We start from the raw sequence: 25,641 nt of genomic DNA, 5'->3' as shown, positions 1-25,641 counted from the left end.
TTGGATATCCTGGGCGTGTGTGACTCCTGCAGTGCTGTGGCTCCGGGGGTAAGTGTCAATATTTCTGTGCCAGTGGCAGTGTCATCATAAGTTGTGCAGTGCTGGGACTTAGTGGCAGTGCTGTATTTCCTGGGATAACTGTCACAACAGCAAGTCACTGAGAGTCGTTGCTGCAGGGTTGAGGTCATTCAGAGTCATTGATACAGTGTTGAGGTCATGGAGAGTTATTGCCGCAGTGCTGAGGTCATTGGGAGTCATTGCTGCGGTACTGTGTTTATTGGGAGTCATTTCTGCAGTGATTAAGTCATTGAAAGTCATTGCTGACACATAGCCTGGTCTGAAATCTGGGACCAAAACTATTTAGCCCCTCATTCCTGCCCTGACCAGGCAAATTAAGCCCCCCCGCCCCCCTCCCACCACCAAAGCTGTCTTGCCCAGACACACTATCTTATGGAATCTCGCCTTGGCTCTATGTGAGTGTTTTAGGTGACATGACCATATTTGTATTGAGACCTGTTTTGCGTAGCAGTAGTTTTTGTCTGGCATGCATGTAAATTTTAATGACCATCTCCATCCTCACCAGCGAAACCAGACAGCCCTCCCCTGTCCCCAGTCACATAATGATCATCTCCATCTTCGCCTGCTAAACCAGAGAGCCCTCCCCAGTCCCCTGTCACATAATGACCATCTCCATCCTCACTGGCTAAACCAGAGAGCCCTCCCCAGTCCCCAGTCACATAATGATCATCTCCATCTTCGCCCGCTAAACCAGAGAGCCCTCCTCTGGTCCCTGTCACATAATGATCATCTCCATCTTCGCCCGCTAAACCAGACAGCCCTCCCCAGTCCCCAGTCACATAATGATCATCACCATCTTCGCCCACTAAACCAGAGAGCCCTCCTCTGGTCCCAGTCACATAATGATCATCTCCATCTTCGCCCGCTAAACCAGAGAGCCCTCCCCAGTCCCCTGTCACATAATGACCATCTCCATCCTCACCGGCTAAACCAGAGAGCCCTCCCCAGTCCCCAGTCACATAATTATCATCTCCATCTTCGCCCGCTAAACCAGAGAGCCCTCCTCTGGTCCCAGTCACATAATGATCATCTCCATCTTCGCCCGCTAAACCAGAGAGCCCTCCTCTGGTCCCAGTCACATAATGATCATCTCCATCTTCGCCCGCTAAACCAGAGAGCCCTCCTCTGGTCCCAGTCACATAATGATCATCTCCATCTTAGCCCGCTAAACCAGAGAGCCCTCCTCTGGTCCCAGTCACATAATGATCATCTCCATCTTTGCCTGCTAAACCAGAGAGGCCTCCTCTGGTCCCAGTCACATAATGATCATCTCCATCTTCGCCCGCTAAACCAGACAGCCCTCCTCTGGTCCCTGTCACATAATGATCATCTCCATCTTTACCTGCCAAACCTGAGAGCCCTCCCCTGGTCCCAGTCACATAATGATCATCTCCATCTTCGCCCGCTAAACCAGAGAGCCCTCCTCTGGTCCCAGTCACATAATGATCATCTCCATCTTCGCCCGCTAAACCAGACAGCCCTCCTCTGGTCCCAGTCATATAATGATCATCTCCATCTTCGCCCGCTAAACCAGAGAGCCCTCCTCTGGTCCCAGTCACATAATGATCATCTCCATCTTCGCCCGCTAAACCAGAGAGCCCTCCTCTGGTCCCAGTCACATAATGATCATCTCCATCTTCGCCCGCTAAACCAGAGATCCCTCCCAAGGCCACTATTACGTAATGAAATTCTATAGCTAAATATTGTGAGTCTGTGTGATAATGGTTTCCTGTGACTAATTTTCTCTAATTGTTGGACTTGTCAACTGCCTTGTACTTGTTTTTGTTAACAGAAATAATATAGACGAAAAACTTTTTTTTTTTTTGGTAATTTGTGGATTTTTTTAGACCTGAGTGTGTCCTTGCAGGAGCCTGCTGTCAGGGTTGACCTCACTCCCTATGCAGAGCACTGGGTGCTCCGCTCCAATCGAGGCTGTCACGCTCAGGAATCGCTTGGAGGAGCCCAGAGTTTAAGCTTGGTAGTACTACGCTAACTGGGGATCTTCACACATTATAAGCACTGTGCAGAACGAATGTCCTTGTCGTTCTGTGTCTGATATTATCAGGCTTTATGGCATAATGGAGGTTCCTTTACTCTCAAGAACAGCTGCTTCCTTTCAAGGGCAGGAGATGGGAATCTCCACAAGGACCTGAAGAGCTGGGGACTTTTGTTGTGATATGGCACTCAGTGGATTAATTAAAGCCATTTGGCCAGAAATGCAGTGTGAGTGGTTCCCTGATTGAGCCACTTTCCAGCCGGCGGCTAATTTCTAACCTTGAAAGCCGAATTTTGTGGGGAAATTTTAATTGGCCACCAATTTCTTTGACGGATTGGCTGAGTGTTGAGGAACAATGAAAAGCCAAGTGTCCTATGTCCTCCTGGGCAGTGACCTCATGCTCATTGAAGCTGAGAGGGGTGTGTCCTGGGTCCTCTTGGGCAGTGACCTCATGCTCATTGAAGCTGAGAGGGGTGTGTCCTGGGTCCTCATGCGCAGTGACCTCATGCTCATTGAAACTGAGGGGGGTGTGTCCTGGGTCCTCTTGGGCAGTGACCTCATGCTCATTGAAGCTGAGAGGGGTGTGTCCTGGGTCCTCTTGGGCAGTGACCTCATGCTCATTGAAGCTGAGAGGGGTGTGTCCTGGGTCCTCCAGGGCAGTGACCTCATGCCCATTTAAGCGGGGTGGGGGGGGTTAGCCCTGAATAATCATATGATTATGCGATTATAATGTTTTTAATGTAATGTTTGTGAATAATGTATATTAAAGCTGTTACGGTACAGTTAGATCCATAAGTATTTGGACATTTTTGCAATTTTTGTAATTTTCTCTCTGTATACCATCATGATGAATTTGAAGATGTGATGGAAGTATATACTTTCAGCTTTAATTTAAGGGGTTTAACAACGATACTCCAAGAAAAAAATGAGAAAATTAAAGGGCTAGAATTTATTCCAAGCACTGAATTTGCATTTGGTAGCTATTCATTGGAACTCAACATGAGGTGCAAAGAGGTGTAAATGCAAGTGAACGAGGCCATCATTAGGCGGAAAAAAACAAAATAAACTTATCAGAGAGATAGTTAAAACTTTAGGAGTGCCCAAATCAGGAATTTGGTACATTCTTAAAATGAAGGAATGCACTGGTGAGCTTAGCCAAACCACAAGGTCTGGGAGACTATGGAAGACAACTCATGTGGATGATCGCAGAATTCTTTCCTTGGTGAAGAAACACCCCCATCACAACATCTAGCCAGGTCGAGAGCATCCTTGAAGAGGTAGGCGTATCACTGTCAAAGTCTACAACAAGAGACGCCTTCATGAATATAAATACAGAGGGTTTACTTCTAGATGCAAACTGGTAACACTGAAGAAAAGGAAGGCCAGATTAGGCCAGATTAGACTTTGCCGGAAAACATTTTAAAAAGCCTGCTGATTGACTCCTGACAGAAGCAGCATAGCGCTGATCTATCTGCTCAGTGTTCATAGTGCTGTACTATCTGCTCAGTGTGCACAGTGCTGTACTATCTGCTCAGTGTGCATAGTGCTGTACTCTCTGCTCAGTGTTCATAGTGCTGTACTATCTGCTCAGTGTGCATAGTGCTGTACTATCTGCTCAGTGTGCATAGTGCTGTACTATCTGCTCAGTGTGCATAGTGCTGTACTATCTGCTCAGTCTGCATAGTGCTGTACTATCTGCTCAGTGTTCATAGTGCTGTACTATCTGCTCAGTGTTCATAGTGCTGTACTATCTGCTCAGTCTGCATAGTGCTGTACTATCTGCTCAGTGTGCACAGTGCTGTACTATCTGCTCAGTCTGCATAGTGCTGTACTATCTGCTCAGTGTGCATAGTGCTGTACTATCTGCTCCATGTGCATAGTGCTGTACTATCTGCTCAGTGTGCACAGTGCTGTACTATCTGCTCAGTGTGCATAGTGCTGTACTATCTGCTCAGTCTGCATAGTGCTGTACTATCTGCTCAGTGTGCATAGTGCTGTACTATCTGCTCAGTGTGCATAGTGCTATACTCTCTGCTCAGTGTGCATAGTGCTGTACTATCTGCTCAGTGTGCACAGTGCTGTACTATCTGCTCAGTGTGCACAGTGCTGTACTATCTGCTCAGTGTGCATAGTGCTGTACTATCTGCTCAGTGTGCATAGTGCTGTACTCTTCTTAGTGTTCATAGTGCTGTACTACCTGCTCAGTGTGCATAGTGCTGTACTCTCTGCTCAGTGTTCATAGTGATGTACTATCTGCTCAGTCTGCATAGTGCTGTACTATCTGCTCAGTGTGCATAGTGCTGTACTATCTGCTCAGTGTGCACAGTGCTGTACTATCTGCTCAGTCTGCATAGTGCTGTACTATCTGCTCAGTGTGCATAGTGCTGTACTATCTGCTCAGTGTGCACAGTGCTGTACTATCTGCTCAGTCTGCATAGTGCTGTACTATCTGCTCAGTCTGCATAGTGCTGTACTATCTGCTCAGTGTGCATAGTGCTGTACTATCTGCTCAGTGTGCACAGTGCTGTACTATCTGCTCAGTCTGCATAGTGCTGTACTATCTGCTCAGTCTGCATAGTGCTGTACTATCTGCTCAGTCTGCACAGTGCTGCACTCTCTGCTTAGATTCAGCCAGATGCTGCCAAACTGATTGGAAGGTGTTTTACAGTACTAATGGAAAATGAGCCAAAACACAATGCTCAAGCAGCCAAAGAGCTTCCCAAGGTAAAGAAATGGCATATTCTTCAATGGCCAAGTCAGTCGCCTGATCTCAACCCAACAGGCTTCTGGTGATGTCCGTGGGTTCCAGACTTTTGGCAGTCATTGGCTGCAAAGGATTTTCATCAAATATTAAAACAATGTATATATTTTATATTATAATTCTTTGTCCTATTACTTTTGAGCCTCTGAAAATGGAAGGCCTCCATTGAAAAATGGGTGTCATTTCTGAAGGCTTACTTTTATTACATTTGTTAAACCACCTAAATTATAAAGCTGAAAATCATCATTTGGGGGGGGGGCTCTAATTGTTTGCATGACACCCCTGTTCATTGGCTATGATCGTTCAGTAAAACTTCAGAGCCCTGTGGCCGAGTCCACACTCCATAGAGGCCTAGATGTTACTGTAAATGTAAGATGTACTGCAATACTACTGGGTTTTTATGAGCAGTACTTATAATTCAGTTTTGGAGTGACTGACTAATACTGCATGTAACTAAGATTACATGTTTGTTTTCATATCTTTGTCGGAAGTCTCCTTTTATTTCTGTGTGAAAAACTCTGATCCCAACAATGACAACCTTAACCCCCACCCAGCCCTAACCTTAACCATAAGTAACTATAACAACCTTGACCCCTACCCAGCCCTAACCTTAACCATAAGTAACTATGACGACCTTAACCCCCACCCAGCCCTAACCTTAACCATAAGTAACTATGACAACCTTAACCCCCACCTAGCCCTAACCTTAACCATAAGTAACTATGACGACCTTAACCCCCACCCAGCCCTAATCTTAACCATTAGTAACTATGACAACCTTAACCCCCACCCAGCCCTAATCTTAACCATAAGTAACTATGACGACCTTAACCCCCACCCAGCCCTAACCTTAACCATAAGTAACTATGACAACCTTGACCCCTACCCAGCCCTAACCTTAACCATAAGTAACTATGACAACCTTAACCCCCACCCAGCCCTAACCTTAACCATAAGTAACTATAACAACCTTGACCCCTACCCAGCCCTAACCTTAACCATAAGTAACTATGACGACCTTAACCCCCACCCAGCCCTAACCATAACCATAAGTAACTATGACAACCTTGACCCCTACCCAGCCCTAACCTTAACCATAAGTAACTATGACGACCTTAACCCCCACCCAGCCCTAACCTTAACCATAAGTAACTATGACGACCTTAACCCCCACCTAGCCCTAACCTTAACCATAAGTAACTATGACAACCTTAACCCCCACCCAGCCCTAACCTTAACCATAAGTAACTATGACGACCTTAACCCCTACCCAGCCCTAACCTTAACCATAAGTAACTATGACAACCTTAACCCCCACCCAGCCCTAACCTTAACCACAAGTAACCAAACAAAATAAGTCTTTTGGCATGCTTAGTTTTTAAAATGCATTTACTGGTTTTTATTGAGTTTCACCTTGTGGGGACCTGAAAAATGGTCCCCACAACATCAAAATAACAGGTATTAATTACATGGTTCCTACAACATTAGGAACCTGAAACTTTCCATGGAAGTTTGGGGCAAAGCCCAGGTCCTCAGAATGGTCTGGTGGTCCTGAAAATGAAAAATGTGGAGAAAGAAACAGCAAGAAGAACTTAATATTTATTATTCTTAATTATTTTATTTATCATTACAATGTACAAAAAACCAAAACAATGCTTTCTCCATTCAGTATATTCAGTTTTGGTTATTTCCTGGCAGAGGCTAATCAACAGGATGTCAGTTACAGTGTGAGGATTGAGTATCAGTGTGATAGTATGGGGGGTTACTGTGTAGGAACTATCAGTGTTACAGTGGAGGGAGTATCAAAATGTTACAGTATGGGGAGTAATAGTGCTATAGTGTTGGGAGTATCAGTGTGATAGTATGGGGAGTTACGGTGTAGGAGTATCAGTGTTACAGTGGAGGGAGTATCAAAATGTTACAGTATGGGGAGTAATAGTGCTATAGTGTTGGGAGTATCAGTGTGATAGTATGGGGGGTTACTGTGTAGGAGTATCAGTGTTACAGTGGAGGGAGTATCAAAATGTTACAGTATGGGGAGTAATAGTGCTATAGTGTTGGGAGTATCAGTGTGATAGTATGGGGAGTTTTGGTGTAGGAGTATCAGTGTTACAGTGGAGGGAGTATCAAAATGTTACAGTATGGGGAGTAATAGTGCTATAGTGTTGGGAGTATCAGTGTGATAGTATGGGGAGTTACGGTGTAGGAGTATCAGTGTTACAGTGGAGGGAGTATCAAAATGTTACAGTATGGGGAGTAATAGTGCTATAGTGTTGGGAGTATCAGTGTGATAGTATGGGGGGTTACTGTGTAGGAGTATCAGTGTTACAGTGGAGGGAGTATCAAAATGTTACAGTATGGGGAGTAATAGTGCTATAGTGTTGGGAGTATCAGTGTGATAGTATGGGGAGTTACGGTGTAGGAGTATCAGTGTTACAGTGGAGGGAGTATCAAAATGTTACAGTATGGGGAGTAATAGTGCTATAGTGTTGGGAGTATCAGTGTGATAGTATGGGGAGTTACGGTGTAGGAGTATCAGTGTTACAGTGGAGGGAGTATCAAAATGTTACAGTATGGGGAGTAATAGTGCTATAGTGTTGGGAGTATCAGTGTGATAGTATGGGGGGTTACTGTGTAGGAGTATCAGTGTTACAGTGGAGGGAGTATCAAAATGTTACAGTATGGGGAGTAATAGTGCTATAGTGTTGGGAGTATCAGTGTGATAGTATGGGGAGTTACGGTGTAGGAGTATCAGTGTTACAGTGGAGGGAGTATCAAAATGTTACATTATGGGGAGTAATAGTGCTATAGTGTTGGGAGTATCAGTGTGATAGTATGGGGGGTTACTGTGTAGGAGTATCAGTGTTACAGTGGAGGGAGTATCAAAATGTTACAGTATGGGGAGTAATAGTGCTATAGTGTTGGGAGTATCAGTGTGATAGTATGGGGAGTTACGGTGTAGGAGTATCAGTGTTACAGTGGAGGGAGTATCAAAATGTTACATTATGGGGGGTATCGCAGTGTGGGGGCATTTGGTAAATACAAACCCACACACACTCCATGTGAGTAGCAGCAATGCTGTTGTTGTCTTTCTTCTTTGTAACATTGAGAAATGTGCCATAGTCCTTGATTAAAGTTTTGATCCCAGCAAAGTGCTTCCCTAATGACTGGCCTGAGAAATCCCTTTTGTGGTTCTGAAGTGTGTTTTCTCTCTCTCTCTCCGGCTTTTTCGAGGAACCTCTTATAGATTTTGTCTGTTTTTTCCCTTCAGGTGTTGGTGGCATTTATCAGCTTATCAGAGACCATGTTACTGGTGTATCTCAGTTATAAGGTGAGAAGAAAAAGAAGGTGCACAGTGAAATGACACTGACTTTGACTTCTGTCCGAGGCAGCTCTCGCGTTTTTATATCCCCATAAATATTACAAGTAAACAGCCAAACACCCTGTCAGCGTTGATCATTCAGTGTTATGCACTGAGGGCAAATTTTTCATACATGATACTGTATCTATGGCAGAATTTTATAGTGTTACACAATATAATGTTATATATGGTATTAGGATCACAGACCAGGTGTGACTCCAGATAAATCGGTGTCCTGCTGGTATAACTCAGGCTCCAATGACATTTTCACAAAAGCAGTGAAAATATATAAAAACTGCCCCTCCCCCACCATTCCCCACCCCACTAGCCGCAATTCTCATATGAGCCAGGCCAATAAATGCAGGCTTCTGCTTTGGAGAGGGCTGCCTTCATGGAGGGCCATGACGTCGCGATGTAGCTCTTCACTGAGCTCACAGAGCCATTGACAGCCGTGAGGAGATGGGTAACAACATGGCGCGCAGAATCCCCTCCTGCAGCCACTGCGGATCTCCTCACACTTTCTCCATCCTGCACTGAGTGGCTCCCCCACAGTGCGCCCCACACACACTGGAGGAACAGCCTCCAGGTGCCTTTCAATGCCTCTGTCCTCCCGCAGTGATGCTCCACGGCACACAGGGATCAGAAAGTAAGCTGCAGTGCACTAATGTACAGAGAAGGCATCAAAGGGCTATATTAACATCTCACACCTCCGCTTTGTACTGCAAAGGGCTTCCTGTCTGAACCTTCCGACTAAGCCTGTGGGACGGTAGTCTAGCCACTCTCTCTCTGCATTAGCTGTGGTAGTCATGGCAATGCATGGCACTCCCTGACCTCTGACTCCTGACCCCTGACCTGTGTGTAATTATGTGCCCCCTCCAGGGTAACGTGTGGGAGCAAGTTCTGAGAGTTCCCTTCATACTGGAGATGATCAGCACTGTTCCCTTCGTCATTACTGTGAGTAGCCCAAACCACCCAGCAATGCACACACAGCAATACGCATACAGCAATACGCACACACAGCAATACACACACACAGAGATACAAACACAGCAATACGCACACAGCAATACGCACGCACAGCAATACACACACACAGAGATACAAACACAGCAATACGCATACAGCAATACGCACACACAGCAATGCACACACAGCAATACACACACACACAGATACAAACACAGCAATACGCACACACAGCAATGCACACACACAGCAATGCACACACACAGAGATACAAACATAGCAATACGCACACAGCAATACGCACGCACAGCAATACGCATACAGCAATACGCACACACAGCAATGCACACACAGCAATACACACACACACACAGATACAAACACAGCAATACGCACACACAGCAATACACACACACACACAGATACAAACACAGCAATACGCACACAGCAATACGCACGCACAGCAATACGCATACAGCAATACGCACACACAGCAATGCACACACAGCAATACACACACACACAGATACAAACACAGCAATACGCATACAGCAATACGCACACACAGCAATGCACACACAGCAATACACACACACACAGAGATACAAACACAGCAATATGCACACACAGCAATGCACACACAGCAATACACACACACACACAGATACAAACACAGCAATACGCACACAGCAATATGCACGCACAGCAATACGCATACAGCAATACGCACACACAGCAATGCACACACAGCAATACACACACACACAGAGATACAAACACAGCAATACGCACACAGCAATACGCACGCACAGCAATACACACACACAGAGATACAAACACAGCAATACGCACACAGCAATACGCACGCACAGCAATACGCATACAGCAATACGCACACACAGCAATGCACACACAGCAATACACACACACACAGAGATACAAACACAGCAATATGCACACACAGCAATGCACACACAGCAATACACACACACACACAGATACAAACACAGCAATACGCACACAGCAATATGCACGCACAGCAATACGCATACAGCAATACGCACACACAGCAATGCACACACAGCAATACACACACACACAGAGATACAAACACAGCAATACGCACACAGCAATACGCACGCACAGCAATACACACACACAGAGATACAAACACAGCAATACGCACACAGCAATACGCACGCACAGCAATACGCATACAGCAATACGCACACACAGCAATGCACACACAGCAATACACACACACACAGATACAAACACAGCAATACGCACACACAGCAATACACACACACAGAGATACAAACACAGCAATACACACACAGCAATACGCACGCACAGCAATACGCATACAGCAATACGCACACACAGCAATGCACACACAGCAATACACACACACAGAGATACAAACACAGCAATACGCAAACACAGCGATACACACACACAGAGATACAAACACAGCAATACACACACAGCAATACGCACGCACAGCAATACGCATACAGCAATACGCACACACAGCAATGCACACACAGCAATACACACACACACAGATACAAACACAGCAATACGCACACACAGCGATACACACACACAAATGCATACACATAGAGATTCCCACACACAGCAATACACAATCACAGTGATACACACACACATATGTATACACAGATACATAAACACAGTGACACAAACTCAAAGCGATATATACACATACACGTACATATACACAGATACACGCAGTGACACACACTCACAGATACACAAACACAGAAATACACAAAAACAGCGATACATACAGTGATAAACACATACAGATAAACACACAGATACAGACACACACACACACCGTTACATACACACAGACAAAGACACACACACACACCGTTACACACACACACACGTTACATACACACAGACACCCACACACACACACCGTTACACACACACACGTTACATACACACAGACACCCACACACACACACACCATTACACACACACCGTTACATACACACACACGTTACATACACACAGACACCCACACACACACACACACACACACCATTACACACACACCGTTACATACACACACACACCGTTTCATATACACAGACACCCACACACACACACACACCATTACACACACACCGTTACACACACACCGTTACATACACACAGACACCCACACACACACACACACCGTTACACACACACCGTTACATACACACAGACACCCACACACACACACCGTTACACACACACCGTTACATACACACAGACACCCACACACACACACACACACACACACACACCATTACACACACACCGTTACATACACACACACACCGTTTCATATACACAGACACCCACACACACACACACACACACACCATTACACACACACCGTTACACACACACCGTTACATACACACAGACACCCACACACACACACACACACCGTTACACACACACCGTTTCATATACACAGACACCCACACACACACACACACACACACCATTACACACACACCGTTACACACACACCGTTACATACACACAGACACCCACACACACACACACACACCGTTACACACACACAGTTACATACACACAGACACCCACACACACACACACACACACCATTACACACACACCGTTACATACACACAGACACCGTTTCATATACACAGACACCCACACACACACACACACACACACACCATTACACACACACCGTTACACACACACCGTTACATACACACAGACACCCACACACACACACACACACCGTTACACACACACCGTTTCATATACACAGACACCCACACACACACACACACACACACACCATTACACACACACCGTTACACACACACGTTACATACACACAGACACCCACACACACACACACACACACACCATTACACAGACACCATATCATACACACACACACCCACACACACGCACACTTGGAAGTTAGATGGCCGTCATTGCTGTACTCTCTCTCTCTCTCTCTCTTCAGGTGATCCTGCCTTCTCTGAGGAATCTGTTCATCCCTGTCTTTCTCAACTGCTGGCTGGCCAAGCATGCTCTGGAGAACATGATCGTGAGCAGAACCGGCACCGGAACCAGTATCAGGGCTTGGATTCCCCTCTCCCCCTCTGGCCTTCTGCCCTCTAATAGCAGAAATGCATCAATGCACAGCCCACACACACACACACACACACATGTCGGGTATACCTATCCTTATGGGGACCGCTCATTCACTTCTATGGGAAAAATGTTAACGCTAACTATGACAACCTTAACCCCCACCCAGCCCTAACCTTAACTATAAGTAACTATGACAACCTTAACCCCTACCCAGCCCTAACCCTAACCTTAAATAACTATGACAACCATTAGGAAAAAAAAACCCGGATATTTATCACGTTATAGGGACATTGTGTCCCTGTAAGGATAGGTATACCCACTCACACTCACACACACGCACACGCACACACGCACACACACACAGGAGCCTCTCCGGCTACATACATGCCACGCATGTCTTTTTGTTGTAATTACTCCCTTCACTCTCTCCAGCTTCTCGCTCTCTCCCTGTAAGCCCTGATTTTGATGTAAATTCAATTAATTTATTTAATCTGTGAGCCCATTTCCCAGATCTTAGTAATCTTTGACTCTGGTTTTCTCTCAATTCAATTTCATTTTAAAGATGCCTTATTGGTGCGGAATAATTGGTGTTGCCATGGCAGCGAACCACAAACAATAATACAAAACAAAACCTCGACATGTAATGATTCATAATTAATCTGGCAGTAAACATAAGGACATAAAACAGAGACACAGAGATAATCACCGGCAGACGAGACCATCTGCTTTGTTTTGGTGTATGTGTGTGTGTGTGTGTGTGTGTTTGCATAGATCACATTTGGGGACCAAAGTATCAGTGTGACAGTGTGATAGTATGGGGAGGCATCCATAACTTCAATTTTATATAAATCTATGACTGCAATCAAAAAAGTAAAAATGCCAAAAGTCTTGTATTTTGGTTGGTTGCTTATGGTTAAGGTTAGGGATGGGTAGAGGTTAAGGGTGTCATAGTTACTTATGGTTAAGGTTAGGGATGGGTAGAGGTTAAGGGTGTCATAGTTACTTATGGTTAAGGTTAGGGATGGGTAGAGGTTAAGGGTGTCATAGTTACTTATGGTTAAGGTTAGGGATGGGTAGAGGTTAAGGGTGTCATAGTTACTTATGGTTAAGGTTAGGGATAGGTAGAGGTTAAGGGTGTCATAGTTACTTATGGTTAAGGTTAGGGATGGGTAGAGGTTAAGGGTGTCATAGTTACTTATGGTTAAGGTTAGGGATGGGTAGAGGTTAAGGGTGTCATAGTTACTTATGGTTAAGGTTAGGGATAGGTAGAGGTTAAGGGTGTCATAGTTACTTATGGTTAAGGTTAGGGATGGGTAGAGGTTAAGGGTGTCATAGTTACTTATGGTTAAGGTTAGGGATAGGTAGAGGTTAAGGGTGTCATAGTTACTTATGGTTAAGGTTAGGGATAGGTAGAGGTTAAGGGTGTCATAGTTACTTATGGTTAAGGTTAGGGATAGGTAGAGGTTAAGGGTGTCATAGTTACTTATGGTTAAGGTTAGGGATAGGTAGAGGTTAAGGGTGTCATAGTTACTTATGGTTAAGGTTAGGGATGGGTAGAGGTTAAGGGTGTCATAGTTACTTATGGTTAAGGTTAGGGATGGGTAGAGGTTAAGGGTGTCATAGTTACTTATGGTTAAGGTTAGGGATGGGTAGAGGTTAAGGGTGTCATAGTTACTTATGGTTAAGGTTAGGGATAGGTAGAGGTTAAGGGTGTCATAGTTACTTATGGTTAAGGTTAGGGATGGGTAGAGGTTAAGGGTGTCATAGTTACTTATGGTTAAGGTTAGGGATAGGTAGAGGTTAAGGGTGTCATAGTTACTTATGGTTAAGGTTAGGGATAGGTAGAGGTTAAGGGTGTCATAGTTACTTATGGTTAAGGTTAGGGATAGGTAGAGGTTAAGGGTGTCATAGTTACTTATGGTTAAGGTTAGGGATAGGTAGAGGTTAAGGGTGTCATAGTTACTTATGGTTAAGGTTAGGGATGGGTAGAGGTTAAGGGTGTCATAGTTACTTATGGTTAAGGTTAGGGATGGGTAGAGGTTAAGGGTGTCATAGTTACTTATGGTTAAGGTTAGGGATAGGTAGAGGTTAAATGATGTAAATGCCATAGGTCAGTACACCTCATTCAGCCAAGCCTGAATTTACCGTGTGACATTATGTCTTTGTTCTTACTCAAACTATCCCACATATCCTGTCTGTATTCTGGACTCTGTGTTAGAGGATTTTTGAGGTCTGACCATATCAGTCCTGCTGAAGGAATCTGAGTATGTTGATGCACTGAGCAGGGGGCATTGAGACATATATTTCAACCCCTGTATTAGCTTAGTCATTTCATCTTGTTTGTTTGACTCATCTGCCGGCCCCTGGAGGATGGGCTCCCCCTTTGGGTCTGGTTCCTCCCAAGGTTTCTTCCTCTTAGGGAGTTTTTCCTTGCCACCGTTGCCTTTGGCTTACTCAATGGGGGGTCCTTACGAGGCAGAAATGTAAAGCGCATTGAGACAATGTAATGTTGTGATAAAGCGCTATATAAATAAGATTGAATTGAGTTGAATTGAATTGAATGTTTAAGCTCACGGGCCGGGCGAGAGGGATATGCTGCCAAAGTGAGCACAGGACTGAGCAGGGGGCTGCAGGGGGCAGCACTGAGCAGGGGGCAGCACTGAGCAGGGGGCAGCACTGAGCAGGGGGCTGCAGGGGGCAGCACTGAGCAGGGGGCTACAGGGGGCAGCACTGAGCAGGGGGCAGCACTGAGCAGGGGGCTGCAGGGGGCAGCACTGAGCAGGGGGCAGCACTGAGCAGGGGGCTACAGGGGGCAGCACTGAGCAGGGGGCTGCAGGGGGCAGCACTGAGCAGGGGGCTACAGGGGGCAGCATTGAGCAGGGGGCAGTGTGTGGGCTAAGCCTGTAATCTGAATGTCGCCGGTTCAAACCCAGCCTCAGCTTGTCTGCGGGTCCTTGAGCAAAGCCCTTAACCCCCAGCTCCCTGGGCGCTGCTGTGGGTGGCTGCCCTTCGCGGACAGCTTACGCCACAAAAAAGAAGAGGAAGTTGAGGGAGGCGTAAACACAGTTTCCCCACAGGAATCAATAAAGCATTGATTATGTTTACCCCAAGCGGCAGCAGACTGCACAGATCCAGGTGTGCCAGTCTGTCCTTGAGCACTGAACCCTTTAAGAACAGGAGTCATCTTTGTGGATCGTTACAGAGCTCAGTCTGAAGCTGAAGCAGCTCTGATGAAACTGGCAGGTGCAGAGCTGGCCTGTAAAGTCTCTGAATTGCAGTACTTTCACATCCTAGGATCTCATTTCCTGTATGTTTACTGTGATACTAAGTTGATGGCAGCACTGAGGCATCCATGTAAACAAGCAAATCTTTTTTTCTGACTATAGAAATATACTGTTTTGCCATGAACGCTTACTGGAATCAGGAGACCACCAACTCCGTAATTTATCCATCCTATTTCATCTATTCTGTGCTTGTTTACACCAACTGATTTTAAATTGCCTCCTTTCATTTAGCTATGTTAATCAGTGATAACTCCGGCACAGAACTTGGCTAATGACTCTGGCTAATGTGGACTCTGCAGCATTACTGCTGGTGCTCTGGTTCTGTTGTCCAGTTCTACATGACTCTGATTACTGTGGACTCTTCAGCATTACTGCTGGTGCCCTGGTTCTGCTGTCCAGTTCTATGTGACTATGGTTACTGTGGACACTGCAGCATTACTGATGGTCCCTGGTTCTGCTGTCCAGTTCTATGTGACTTTGGTTAATGTGGACTCTTCAGCATTACTGCTGGTGCCCTGGTTCTGCTGTCCAGTTCTATGTGACTATGGTTACTGTGGACACTGCAGCATTACTGATGGTCCCTGGTTCTGCTGTCCAGTTCTATGTGACTTTGGTTAATGTGGACTCTTCAGCATTACTGCTGGTGCCCTGGTTCTGCTGTCCAGTTCTATGTGACTCTGGTTACTGTGGACACTGCAGCATTACTGATGGTCCCTGGTTCTGCTGTCCAGTTCTATGTGACTTTGGTTAATGTGGACTCTTCAGCATTACTGCTGGTGCCCTGGTTCTGCTGTCCAGTTCTATGTGACTCTGGTTACTGTGGACACTGCAGCATTACTGATGGTCCCTGGTTCTGCTGTCCAGTTCTATGTGACTCTGGTTAATGTGGACTCTTCAGCATTACTGCTGGTGCCTGGGTTCTGCTTTCCATTTCTACACACGCGAGTTCCCACTGCAGTGGATTCTGGCTCCTGCTGCTTTTCCATGATGTTTAGGTATTTGTAGAGTTTAGATGACCTTCAGTGGTCAGAATGTATCATACCATAAACTTTTCAGTTCTCTGCAGTCTTTCTTCCATATACAGAGTAATCCCAGGAATTAGCACACTGGTTCTGCATTACTCAATCCGCTTTAAAATTTTGTCTGAAACTTAGTGGGGGTAAATGGTCTGTCCTATGCATAGTGTCAGTTTGGCTATTTCCAGATGTTTTGGTAATGGTTTCTGTAATAATATTACCAGTCACCTGTGACTAATGAGGCTGTTGGAGGAGCTGGGAAAATGCCATCATGCCACTGGGATTTATGTAGCTATGCGCTGTCTCTCCCCCCTCTCCCACTGTCAGAACGACCTGCACCGGGCGATCCAGCGCACACACTCGGCTATGTTCAACCAAGTCCTCATCCTCATCTGTACCCTGGTCTGCCTCATGTTTACCTGGTGGGTCTGAGGGACACACATGCATTAATCTCACAAACATGTGAACACACATACATATATACTCCTTAAATACATATGGGGCACTGGGGTAGTGCTTCACAAAGAATTTTTGGCAATTGCTGCGGGAATTTTTTTCCCACAAAGTTGGAAGCGTTGAACTGTCCAAAATGTATGAATGTCACATTTATATAGCACTTTTCAAGACACCCAAAGCACTTTCCAAAACCAATGGGGAGCCACTAGCTTGCTCTCACCTATAGAGAGCTAGTTGGGGGAGGCATAAAGAGAATTTCCCAACATGGATTAGTAAAGTATCAATCATTATTAAACCACCACCACTGTGTAGCCCCCACCTGGAGCCATTCTGCACCAGTACGCTCACCACACAGTGGCTAAGGTGGTGAAGGGGCAGGAGAGTATTCACCAGTGATATATGCGGGGTGATTAGGAGGCCAGATTTGAAAGGACAACAGTGGGCCGTTTTAGCTGGGAGATCAGGGTTCCACCCCTACTCTTTCAAACAATGCCCAGGGATCATTTATGACCTCAGAGAGTCAGGACCTCAATTTTACTTCTCATCCAAAGGCCAGCACCATTTTACAGCACAGCATCCCCATCACTGCACTGGAGATCCAAGCTTACCAAGCTAACCTGTTGGTCACACTGGCACCTCTTCCAGCAGCAACCCAGCTTTCCTAGTTGGTCTCTCGTTCAAGTACTGGCCAGGCCCAAACCTGCGTAGCTTCAAGGGGATCACCTAGTCTGACTTGCAGGTGGTTTGGTTGCTAAAAAGGCATGTGAGGCAATTCTATACTTCCAACTTTGTGGGAACCGTTAGGGGAAGACCCCGTTTTTGTTCCAGCATGACTGTGCCCCAGTGTACAAAGCAAGGTCCTTAAAGACATGGTTGGGTGAGTTTGTTGTGAAAGAACTTGACTGGCCTGCACAGAGCCCTGACAACCTCATCAAACACCTTTGGGATGGACTAGAATAGAGAATGAGAGGTAGGCCTTCACGTCCAACATCAACACCTAACTTCACACATGCTCTTCTGGATGAATGGGCAAAAATCCCCACAGACACGCTCCATAATCCTGAGGACAGCCTTCCCAGAAGAGTGGCAGCTGTTACAGCTGCAAAGGGGGGACCAGCTCCATACTGATGCCTATGGGTTTAGAATGGAGTGTCATAAAAGCTCCTGTGGGTATAAAGGCAAGGTGTCCCAGTACTTTTGTTCATATTGTACATAATGCCATCCTGGTGCATCATCTCTGCACTCTCCAGCTTCTTCTACCGTCCCCCTGTTAGCTCCATCTTTTCTCTGCTCCCCAGCATATGTGGCATCCAGCATCTAGAACGCGCCGGCAACAACTTGACGCTCTTCGACTCACTCTACTTCTGTGTGGTGACCTTCTCCACTGTGGGCTTTGGCGATGTCACGCCCCGGATCTGGCCCTCGCAGCTTCTGGTGGTCATCATGATCTGTGTGGCTCTCATCGTTTTGCCTGTGCAGGTGAGCCAATCGCTGAGCTTGCTGTCATGTGACCCACAAGCATTGTCGTTGCAGTCCTGCCTGAAAATGAGCAGCATGTGGGTTGAGAACGGTCTAATCCTACATGTTTATGTTCCTAAAATATTTTGGGAACATCGCGGTTAAATTACCAGAACACTGAGCTAGCAAGAACTGGAGGATCTGAGGAAATTAAGGGAAAACAATGCTCAAAATGTGTTATCTCCAAAGTATATAATTTTTAAATAAAAGCCTCAAAGCAAGCAGTGAAAATTATAATAATAATAATTATTATTAATAATAGTAAAATAATTATAATCTTTTTCAGATTTTTTAAGGGATTAGCTGAATGTTGTTCTAGGACCGAAATGCAAGTTTGGGCTTCTGGGTTATCTTGGCATGCAAGTTTGGGCTTCTGGGTTATCTTGGCATGCAAGTTTGGGCTTCTGGGTTATCTTGGCATGCAAGTTTGGGCTTCTGGGTTATCTTGGCATACAAGTTTGGGCTTCTGGGTTATCTTGGCATGCAAGTTTGGGCTTCTGGGTTATCTTGTCATGCAAGTTTGGGCTTCTGGGTTATCTTGGCATGCAAGTTTGGGCTTCTGGGTTATCTTGGCATGCAAGTTTGGGCTTCTGGGTTATCTTGGCATACAAGTTTGGGCTTCTGGGTTATCTTGGCATGCAAGTTTGGGCTTCTGGGTTATCTTGGCATGCAAGTTTGGGCTTCTGGGTTATCTTGGCATGCAAGTTTGGGCTTCTGGGTTATCTTGGCATGCAAGTTTGGGCTTCTGGGTTATCTTGGCATGGTGTGGTGTCCCTCGGGTGTAGGCTGGGGGCTGCGGGTGGATGTCGGGTCACAGAAGGTGTTCTCACCCCATAGAGCTAGAAAGCCATGAAAGTGACAGTTCCCTGAAAAATCTATATCAGCATTTGGCACAATTGAACCCTCTACAATCCCCCCCCCCCCGCCCAGTAGTGGGCCCCCACCTTGGCACAGGCAGCTCTTTCCCTCTGTCATCATGGTAACCCCCAACCCCCCATGTTGCTCTTAATTGATTCTAAAGTTAAGGGTTGATTCGCCTGTCAGTCTGTTGCTGGGCAGAGGTGGTGCCGAACATCACCACTTCAGACGCAGATAGACCTCCATCTGTCGGTGCAGTACCCGCCCATTTCCTCCCCTTTCTTCCCAAAACACCCACCCACCCCGTTCAGTTTTGTGGCGCTGTTGCCTTAGACGACACAGGTGCTGTACACACAGGCCGAATCCCAGCTTCCGCCAGGGCCCCCCAGGTAGCTACACCGCTGCTGTCTCCCTGCCCCCCCAGTTCGAGCAGCTGGCCTTCCTCTGGATGGAGAGGCAGAAGTCAGGCGGTAACTACAGCCGGTACCGGGCGCAGACGGAGAAGCACGTGGTGCTGTGCGTCAGCTGCCTGAAGATCGACCTGCTCATGGACTTCCTCAACGAGTTCTACGCACACCCCCGCCTGCAGGTGATACTCCAGGGGGCGCCAGTCTGCACCTGCCACCTTCCATTATTCATAGCCTCCATTATTCTGTACCTCAATGTGATTCAGTTCAGAGCTTTATTGTCATGTTGTCATGTGCGCAGAGTATAATGTACTAAGTACAATGAAATTCTCCTTTGCATACACTCCTCAAAGACCACAGAATGACTAGACGACAAGTTTGTAACAGTGCAGCTCCATAAAAACTATACACAGACACACACACACACAGACACACACACACACACACACACACATACACACACACAGACACACACACACAGACACATACACACACAGACACACACACATGCACACACACACACAGACACACACACACAAGAGACACAGACACACACACAGACACACACACACACAAGAGACACAGACACACACACAGACACACACACAAGAGACACAGACACACATACACGCACAAACACAAGAGACACACACACTCACATACGCACGCACATACGCACACACAGACACAAACACAGAGACACACACACACGGTGTATAATATGCATTCCTGCTATGCAGGATATATGGTGATTTGCTGGTGTTTCCCGCTTTGGGGACAGACTTGCAGTGGGTGGGGTGAGGAGCACTATGAGAGAAGGGTGACAGGGACACGCACAGAAATCACTGCGCTGGCTTATTGTTGGTGAACAGGTGGTACTTAAGTCCTCGGGCCCAGGGTAAACATCACGGGCAGGGTTATCTGGGGCCAAAGCAGAACAGCAAGTAGGGCAGGTTGAGCCAATCAGTACAGGTAATCCCAATGACCCCCCCCACCACACTGGGCCCCGTGCCTGGTGACTCTGGGCTTCACAGGATTACTACGTGGTGATCCTGTGCCCGGCTGAGATGGACGTGCAGGTTCGCCGGGTGCTGCAGATTCCGCTGTGGGCGCAGAGGGTCATCTACCTGCAGGGCTCCGCCCTTAAGGACCAGGACCTGATGAGAGCCAAGTGAGGGGGGGGTCCATGTCCCATTAGGGGCTGCATGGTGTGACACGTCTCCTTCATATATGTGCTTTTCATTATATGCTGCCGTAAATATAAGCTCTTGTGTTTCTTACATGTCACAGTAAAGGAGAGATACTGCATGTGATCTTCTGGCTGTTTCTTACTAACCAGATTCATTTTAATCCCCCCCCCACAACCATGACCGCTTTCTGTCTTGGGACTCCCACCCCCCCGGATGCACAGGATGGACGATGCAGAGGCCTGCTTTATCCTCAGCAACCGCTTCGAAGTCGACCGCGTCGCTGCTGTACGTCTCCCCGCCAATTTGATGGGAACCGTCCCCATCACCATGTCACCCTCGACGTCATTAGCCCACCGTCAGCTTTCACTCCATCACTCTCTTGCTTCCTCTCTTCCCTTTCTGCTCGCCCAGCCTCTCCTCTGTTTCCACTCCCTCTCTCTCCCTCTCCCTCTCTCTCCCTCCCTCTCTCTCCCTCTCTCTCCCTCCCTCTCTCTCCCTCCCTCTCTCTCCCTCTCTCTCTCCCTCTCTCTCTCTCTCCCGGGGGCCACCCTCTGCCAGGCTCAGTGGCCTCTGATGAGGAATCAGTGTCGTCTTTTGGATGATAGAGGATACTGTCTTGCACAGGCTGGGGGTGCAGGGGTGGGGTGGGGTGGGGGGGTGATACAGCTCCACACAAACATTGGAGACCCAGAAATAGTGAGTGAATAGATAGGCACATTTACCAGGCCTGTGTAATCCGGTAATCCTGCTTCTCATTCACTCCCATTCTGTCATGCTTTCTCCTTCCTGTGTTTGTTGTGTAACACTCCAGGAATAGCTGGGTTTTAGCTGTTTACTTTAATGATTTAAAAATGCTGTCACCTCAGTTCCACGAGGGCTCTGCCATGCTGAGCAATTGCCTTAGCTGTTTAATTTTCAGTTAGCTCAAATGTTTTTCGGCAGTGGTGGGATCTATGCCAGAAATCAGAAGGTCCTGGGTTTGAATGCTGGGAGAGATCCTACTCCGTTGGGCCCTTGAGCAAGGCCCCTAACCTGCCACTGCTTCATCCTGGGTATGGTGTTAATCTACATCCAGCCCTATAAGTAGGTCCTCCAGCTTACAGGGAATAACTTGGGGGTTGGTGGCAGGATTGGCACTGCAGTCACCAGAAAATCTCACACTGGTCCATTTGGACTAGTGTGGTGCTGAGGTATCACCCACTGCATCCCTGAGCTGGTTTGTGGTGGGTGTGGCAACACAGTGTAATCAGTGCAAGCTCTGTACCCCCTCCTCTAATGTTTATGGGAGTATATGGCCCTTACAGGAAGTGGGGGTGGGGGCGGCAGCTGCTCGCTTCATCCTGTCTTTGCAGAAACACAGGGGGGGGGGGGGGGGGGGGGGTCTCATAGCCTCAGCTAGCCTGCTTTCAGAATCAGCCACCATCCCGCACTGGATGATTCTGTCAGGACTGCTGGCTACATGGCACTCTGTGTTGGGAGGGGGGTTCATCAGTTCAGGCTCCATCACTGGATAATATCTTCCCAGTGGAGTAATCATCTATTATTCACATTACTATTTATTTAAAAGTTTTTTTAGCTATTATGAATTATTAAAAAAATTTTAATTGAAATTTGAGGTTAGCTACACTGTAAAACTGATACTCTATACACTGTAACACTGATACTATGGGGACACTGTAAGAATGATACTCCCAATACTGTAACACTGATACTCCATACACTGTAACACTGATACCCAGGGGTGGGTTTGTTGTAGCATGTTTCAAAAACTAAATAAATTACTATCAAGTAAATGGATCTCCTAATTAAGGAACATGTTCATTTAATATTTAGTTTAATGACTGCTTGTGGGCAATAGGGTGGGGACCCACACCTCGGGGGCCTTCAGAAATACAGAAATTGAGTGCTGGCAAACACTGCTGCTGCTGATACTCCACTTATTGAGGAACCCTATATAGTAAAATTACTACTCCCCATAGTGTAATACTGATACTCCCGACACTGTAGCACTATTACTCCCCATACTGTAACATTTTGATACTCCCTCCACTGTAACACTGATAGTTCCTACACGGTAACCCCCCATACTATCACACTGATACTCAATCCTCACACTGTAACTGACATCCTGTTGATTAGCCTCTGCCAGGAAATAACCAAAACTGAATATACTGAATGGTGAAAGCATTGTTTTGGTTTTTTGTACATTGTAATGATAAATAAAATAATTAAGAATAATAAATAGTAAGTTCTTCTTGCTGTTTCTTTCTCCACATTTTTCATTTTCAGGACCACCAGACCATCCTGAGGGCCTGGGCAGTGAAGGACTTTGCCCCAAACTGCCCCCTTTACGTCCAGATCCTCAAACCTGAGAGCAAATTCCATGTCAAGTTTGCTGGTTAGCTCCATTTGTGTGCGTGTGTGTGTGTGTGTGTGTGTGCCTGTGTGTCTGACTGTCTGTCTGAGTCTGTGTGTGTTGTCCAGGTATACTTACGTTGTGGGGAAGTCCATATTTTGACGTCGTGATGTCCATTTTTCTGGTCCCCATAGCGATAACCTCAATTTAATACAAATCGGTGACTCCAATCAAAAAATGAAAAATGTCAAAAGTCTTGTATTTTATTAGGTTACATATGGTTAAGGTTAGGGCAGGGCAGGGGTTAAGGTTGTCATTTTTGGGATTAGGATTATGCCCATTGAAATGAATGCATTGTCCCCACAAAGATATGAGTACAAGTCTTTCTGTGTGTGTGTGTGTGTGTGTGTGTGTGTGTGTCTGTGCGTGTGTCTGGATTAATTTGCATCCATGTTGACGAGTGCTTGGACAAAACGACATAAACATTGCATGCTGAAAGAAGTCTGCGGGAAATTGACAATAGCTCCCTAAGTACTTTTTTTGGGGAGTCTGAGCCGTTGTCTTGGAAACAAGTTTGTGTTAGCCCATAAGAAATGTTCTCGGCATACATCCCACCATGATTATCACGGAAAACAGAGATCGGTGCTGTTCTCGACTTTAATAAATACCCAGTGAGGTTGTGGGTGAGTTTGTAGACCCCCTCCTTTCCATGACATTTATCTGACCCTGTGACCCGATGCTGACCTCATACTCTACAGTGCATTGCTGTCCCTAGAGCCTGTAATGTAACCAGGATGAAATGAACAGGGAGAACTACGCTAAGGCGTTTCCTATCTCAGTACAGGAGATCTGTCACATCTCCTTCTATTATTTTTTATAGGCCAGTGAATTTTGCCAAATTAAGAGAAATTCTAATTAGCTTTGTAAAAAAATCACTGGCAGCCTATAGTTTCTAAGAAGGGCCTCGGTTCCCAGGAATCATGAGGAGCCATTACTTTGAGTGTCAAAGGCAATTATTCTAATTACCGCCCAATTAGCACATTATCCATAGCAAAGAGTTGGGTTTCTGCTCTCGACAGGGCCTCACTGACCAGGGGTGCCGCCTTTCCTACTCGGGCTCTGCTGGACACACGGAGGCCCAGGGGTGCCGCCTTTCCTACTCGGGCTCTGCTGGACACGCGGAGGCCCAGGGGTGCCGCCTTTCCTACTCGGGCTCTGCTGGACACACGGAGGCCCAGGGGTGCCGCCTTTCCTACTCGGGCTCTGTCGGATGCACAGGGGCCGAGGGCCATTGCCTTTCCTACTCGGGCTCTGTCGGATGCATTGGTGGAGATTGTAATATGACCAAGCAAAAGTTACACAACATGGCTCTGTTTGAGGGTGGCATGGGCTTGCTTTGAGACTGCACAGTTCCCAAAAGTTTGATGATTATGCAGCTAGTTGGTGCCCCTTTCTTTCATTAGGGTTTGGTCATGACGGAACACTGCTGTCTCTACATTTTTCCCTGAGGACGGAGACAAAAAACATGAAACACAATGGGGGAACAAGGAACACACCAAACGCAGAATGTTATTTTGGTCATCTGGCTCCTGCGGCATCCCCGCTGGCTCTTTGCTGGAAGTTTAGTTACACAGGGAGACGTGGTTTCTCTCTTCAGAAGAGCAGCAGGCCAAGCTTCCCTCCCTTCAGTCCCGCTGTGAGCCCAGAGACAACTGCTGTTTATGAAGAGCTAATGAGTTATTTTTCAGATTAGCCCCCTACGTCAGCAATTAAATTGATCCTAGATTTCTTACTAGACTTTCTTCCTGGTGCAGTATGGGTGCCGGGTGGATTTCTCTGGAATGGAGTGAGAATGGGAGTTGTTTCGTATCATGTCAGCAATGATGTGTTTTTGTATATTTTAACTCATTTTAACCTCAGGATGGAGCAGTGCAGGGTTTTACATATGCTAAAGAAGGGAACAACTGTTTCTTATACAAGCTACTCATACTTCTTCCTGTGAATTTACAGTTACCACTCTATACCTTATCATACTTGGGACATTACACTCTGCCCTGTGAGATTATAGTTACTACTCTATACCTTATCATACTTGGGACATTACACTCTGCCCTGTGAGATTATAGTTACTACTCTATACTTTATCATACTTAAGGCACTGCCTTCTGCCCTGTGAGACTGAAGTTACTTCTCTGTACTCTATTATACAAGGGACACTGTACTTTG

The 25,641-nt window shown here is 46.3% G+C and overlaps 1 protein-coding gene across 4 annotated transcripts in view; it reads left to right on the top strand.

Annotated features, from left to right (window-relative positions):
* The window catches only part of LOC111859937 (potassium channel subfamily T member 2-like), an 89,107-nt gene that overhangs the window by 37,092 nt on the left and 26,374 nt on the right, over positions 1-25,641 (top strand). For all 4 annotated transcript variants that reach the window (XM_072711824.1, XM_072711822.1, XM_072711823.1 and 1 more), the window contains 9 exons: positions 8,107-8,166; positions 9,076-9,150; positions 12,200-12,283; positions 16,958-17,052; positions 18,385-18,565; positions 19,887-20,051; positions 20,904-21,040; positions 21,281-21,344; positions 23,349-23,457. In XM_072711824.1, coding sequence (XP_072567925.1) covers positions 8,107-8,166; positions 9,076-9,150; positions 12,200-12,283; positions 16,958-17,052; positions 18,385-18,565; positions 19,887-20,051; positions 20,904-21,040; positions 21,281-21,344; positions 23,349-23,457 — 970 coding nt within the window. The remainder of the gene's footprint in view (positions 1-8,106; positions 8,167-9,075; positions 9,151-12,199; positions 12,284-16,957; positions 17,053-18,384; positions 18,566-19,886; positions 20,052-20,903; positions 21,041-21,280; positions 21,345-23,348; positions 23,458-25,641) is intronic.

The sequence above is a fragment of the Paramormyrops kingsleyae genome, chromosome 5, assembly GCF_048594095.1.
Source record: "Paramormyrops kingsleyae isolate MSU_618 chromosome 5, PKINGS_0.4, whole genome shotgun sequence".
NCBI lineage: Eukaryota > Metazoa > Chordata > Actinopteri > Osteoglossiformes > Mormyridae > Paramormyrops > Paramormyrops kingsleyae.
Note: the sequence above shows the minus strand (reverse complement) of the source record. Positions and strands in the feature narration are given on the sequence as shown.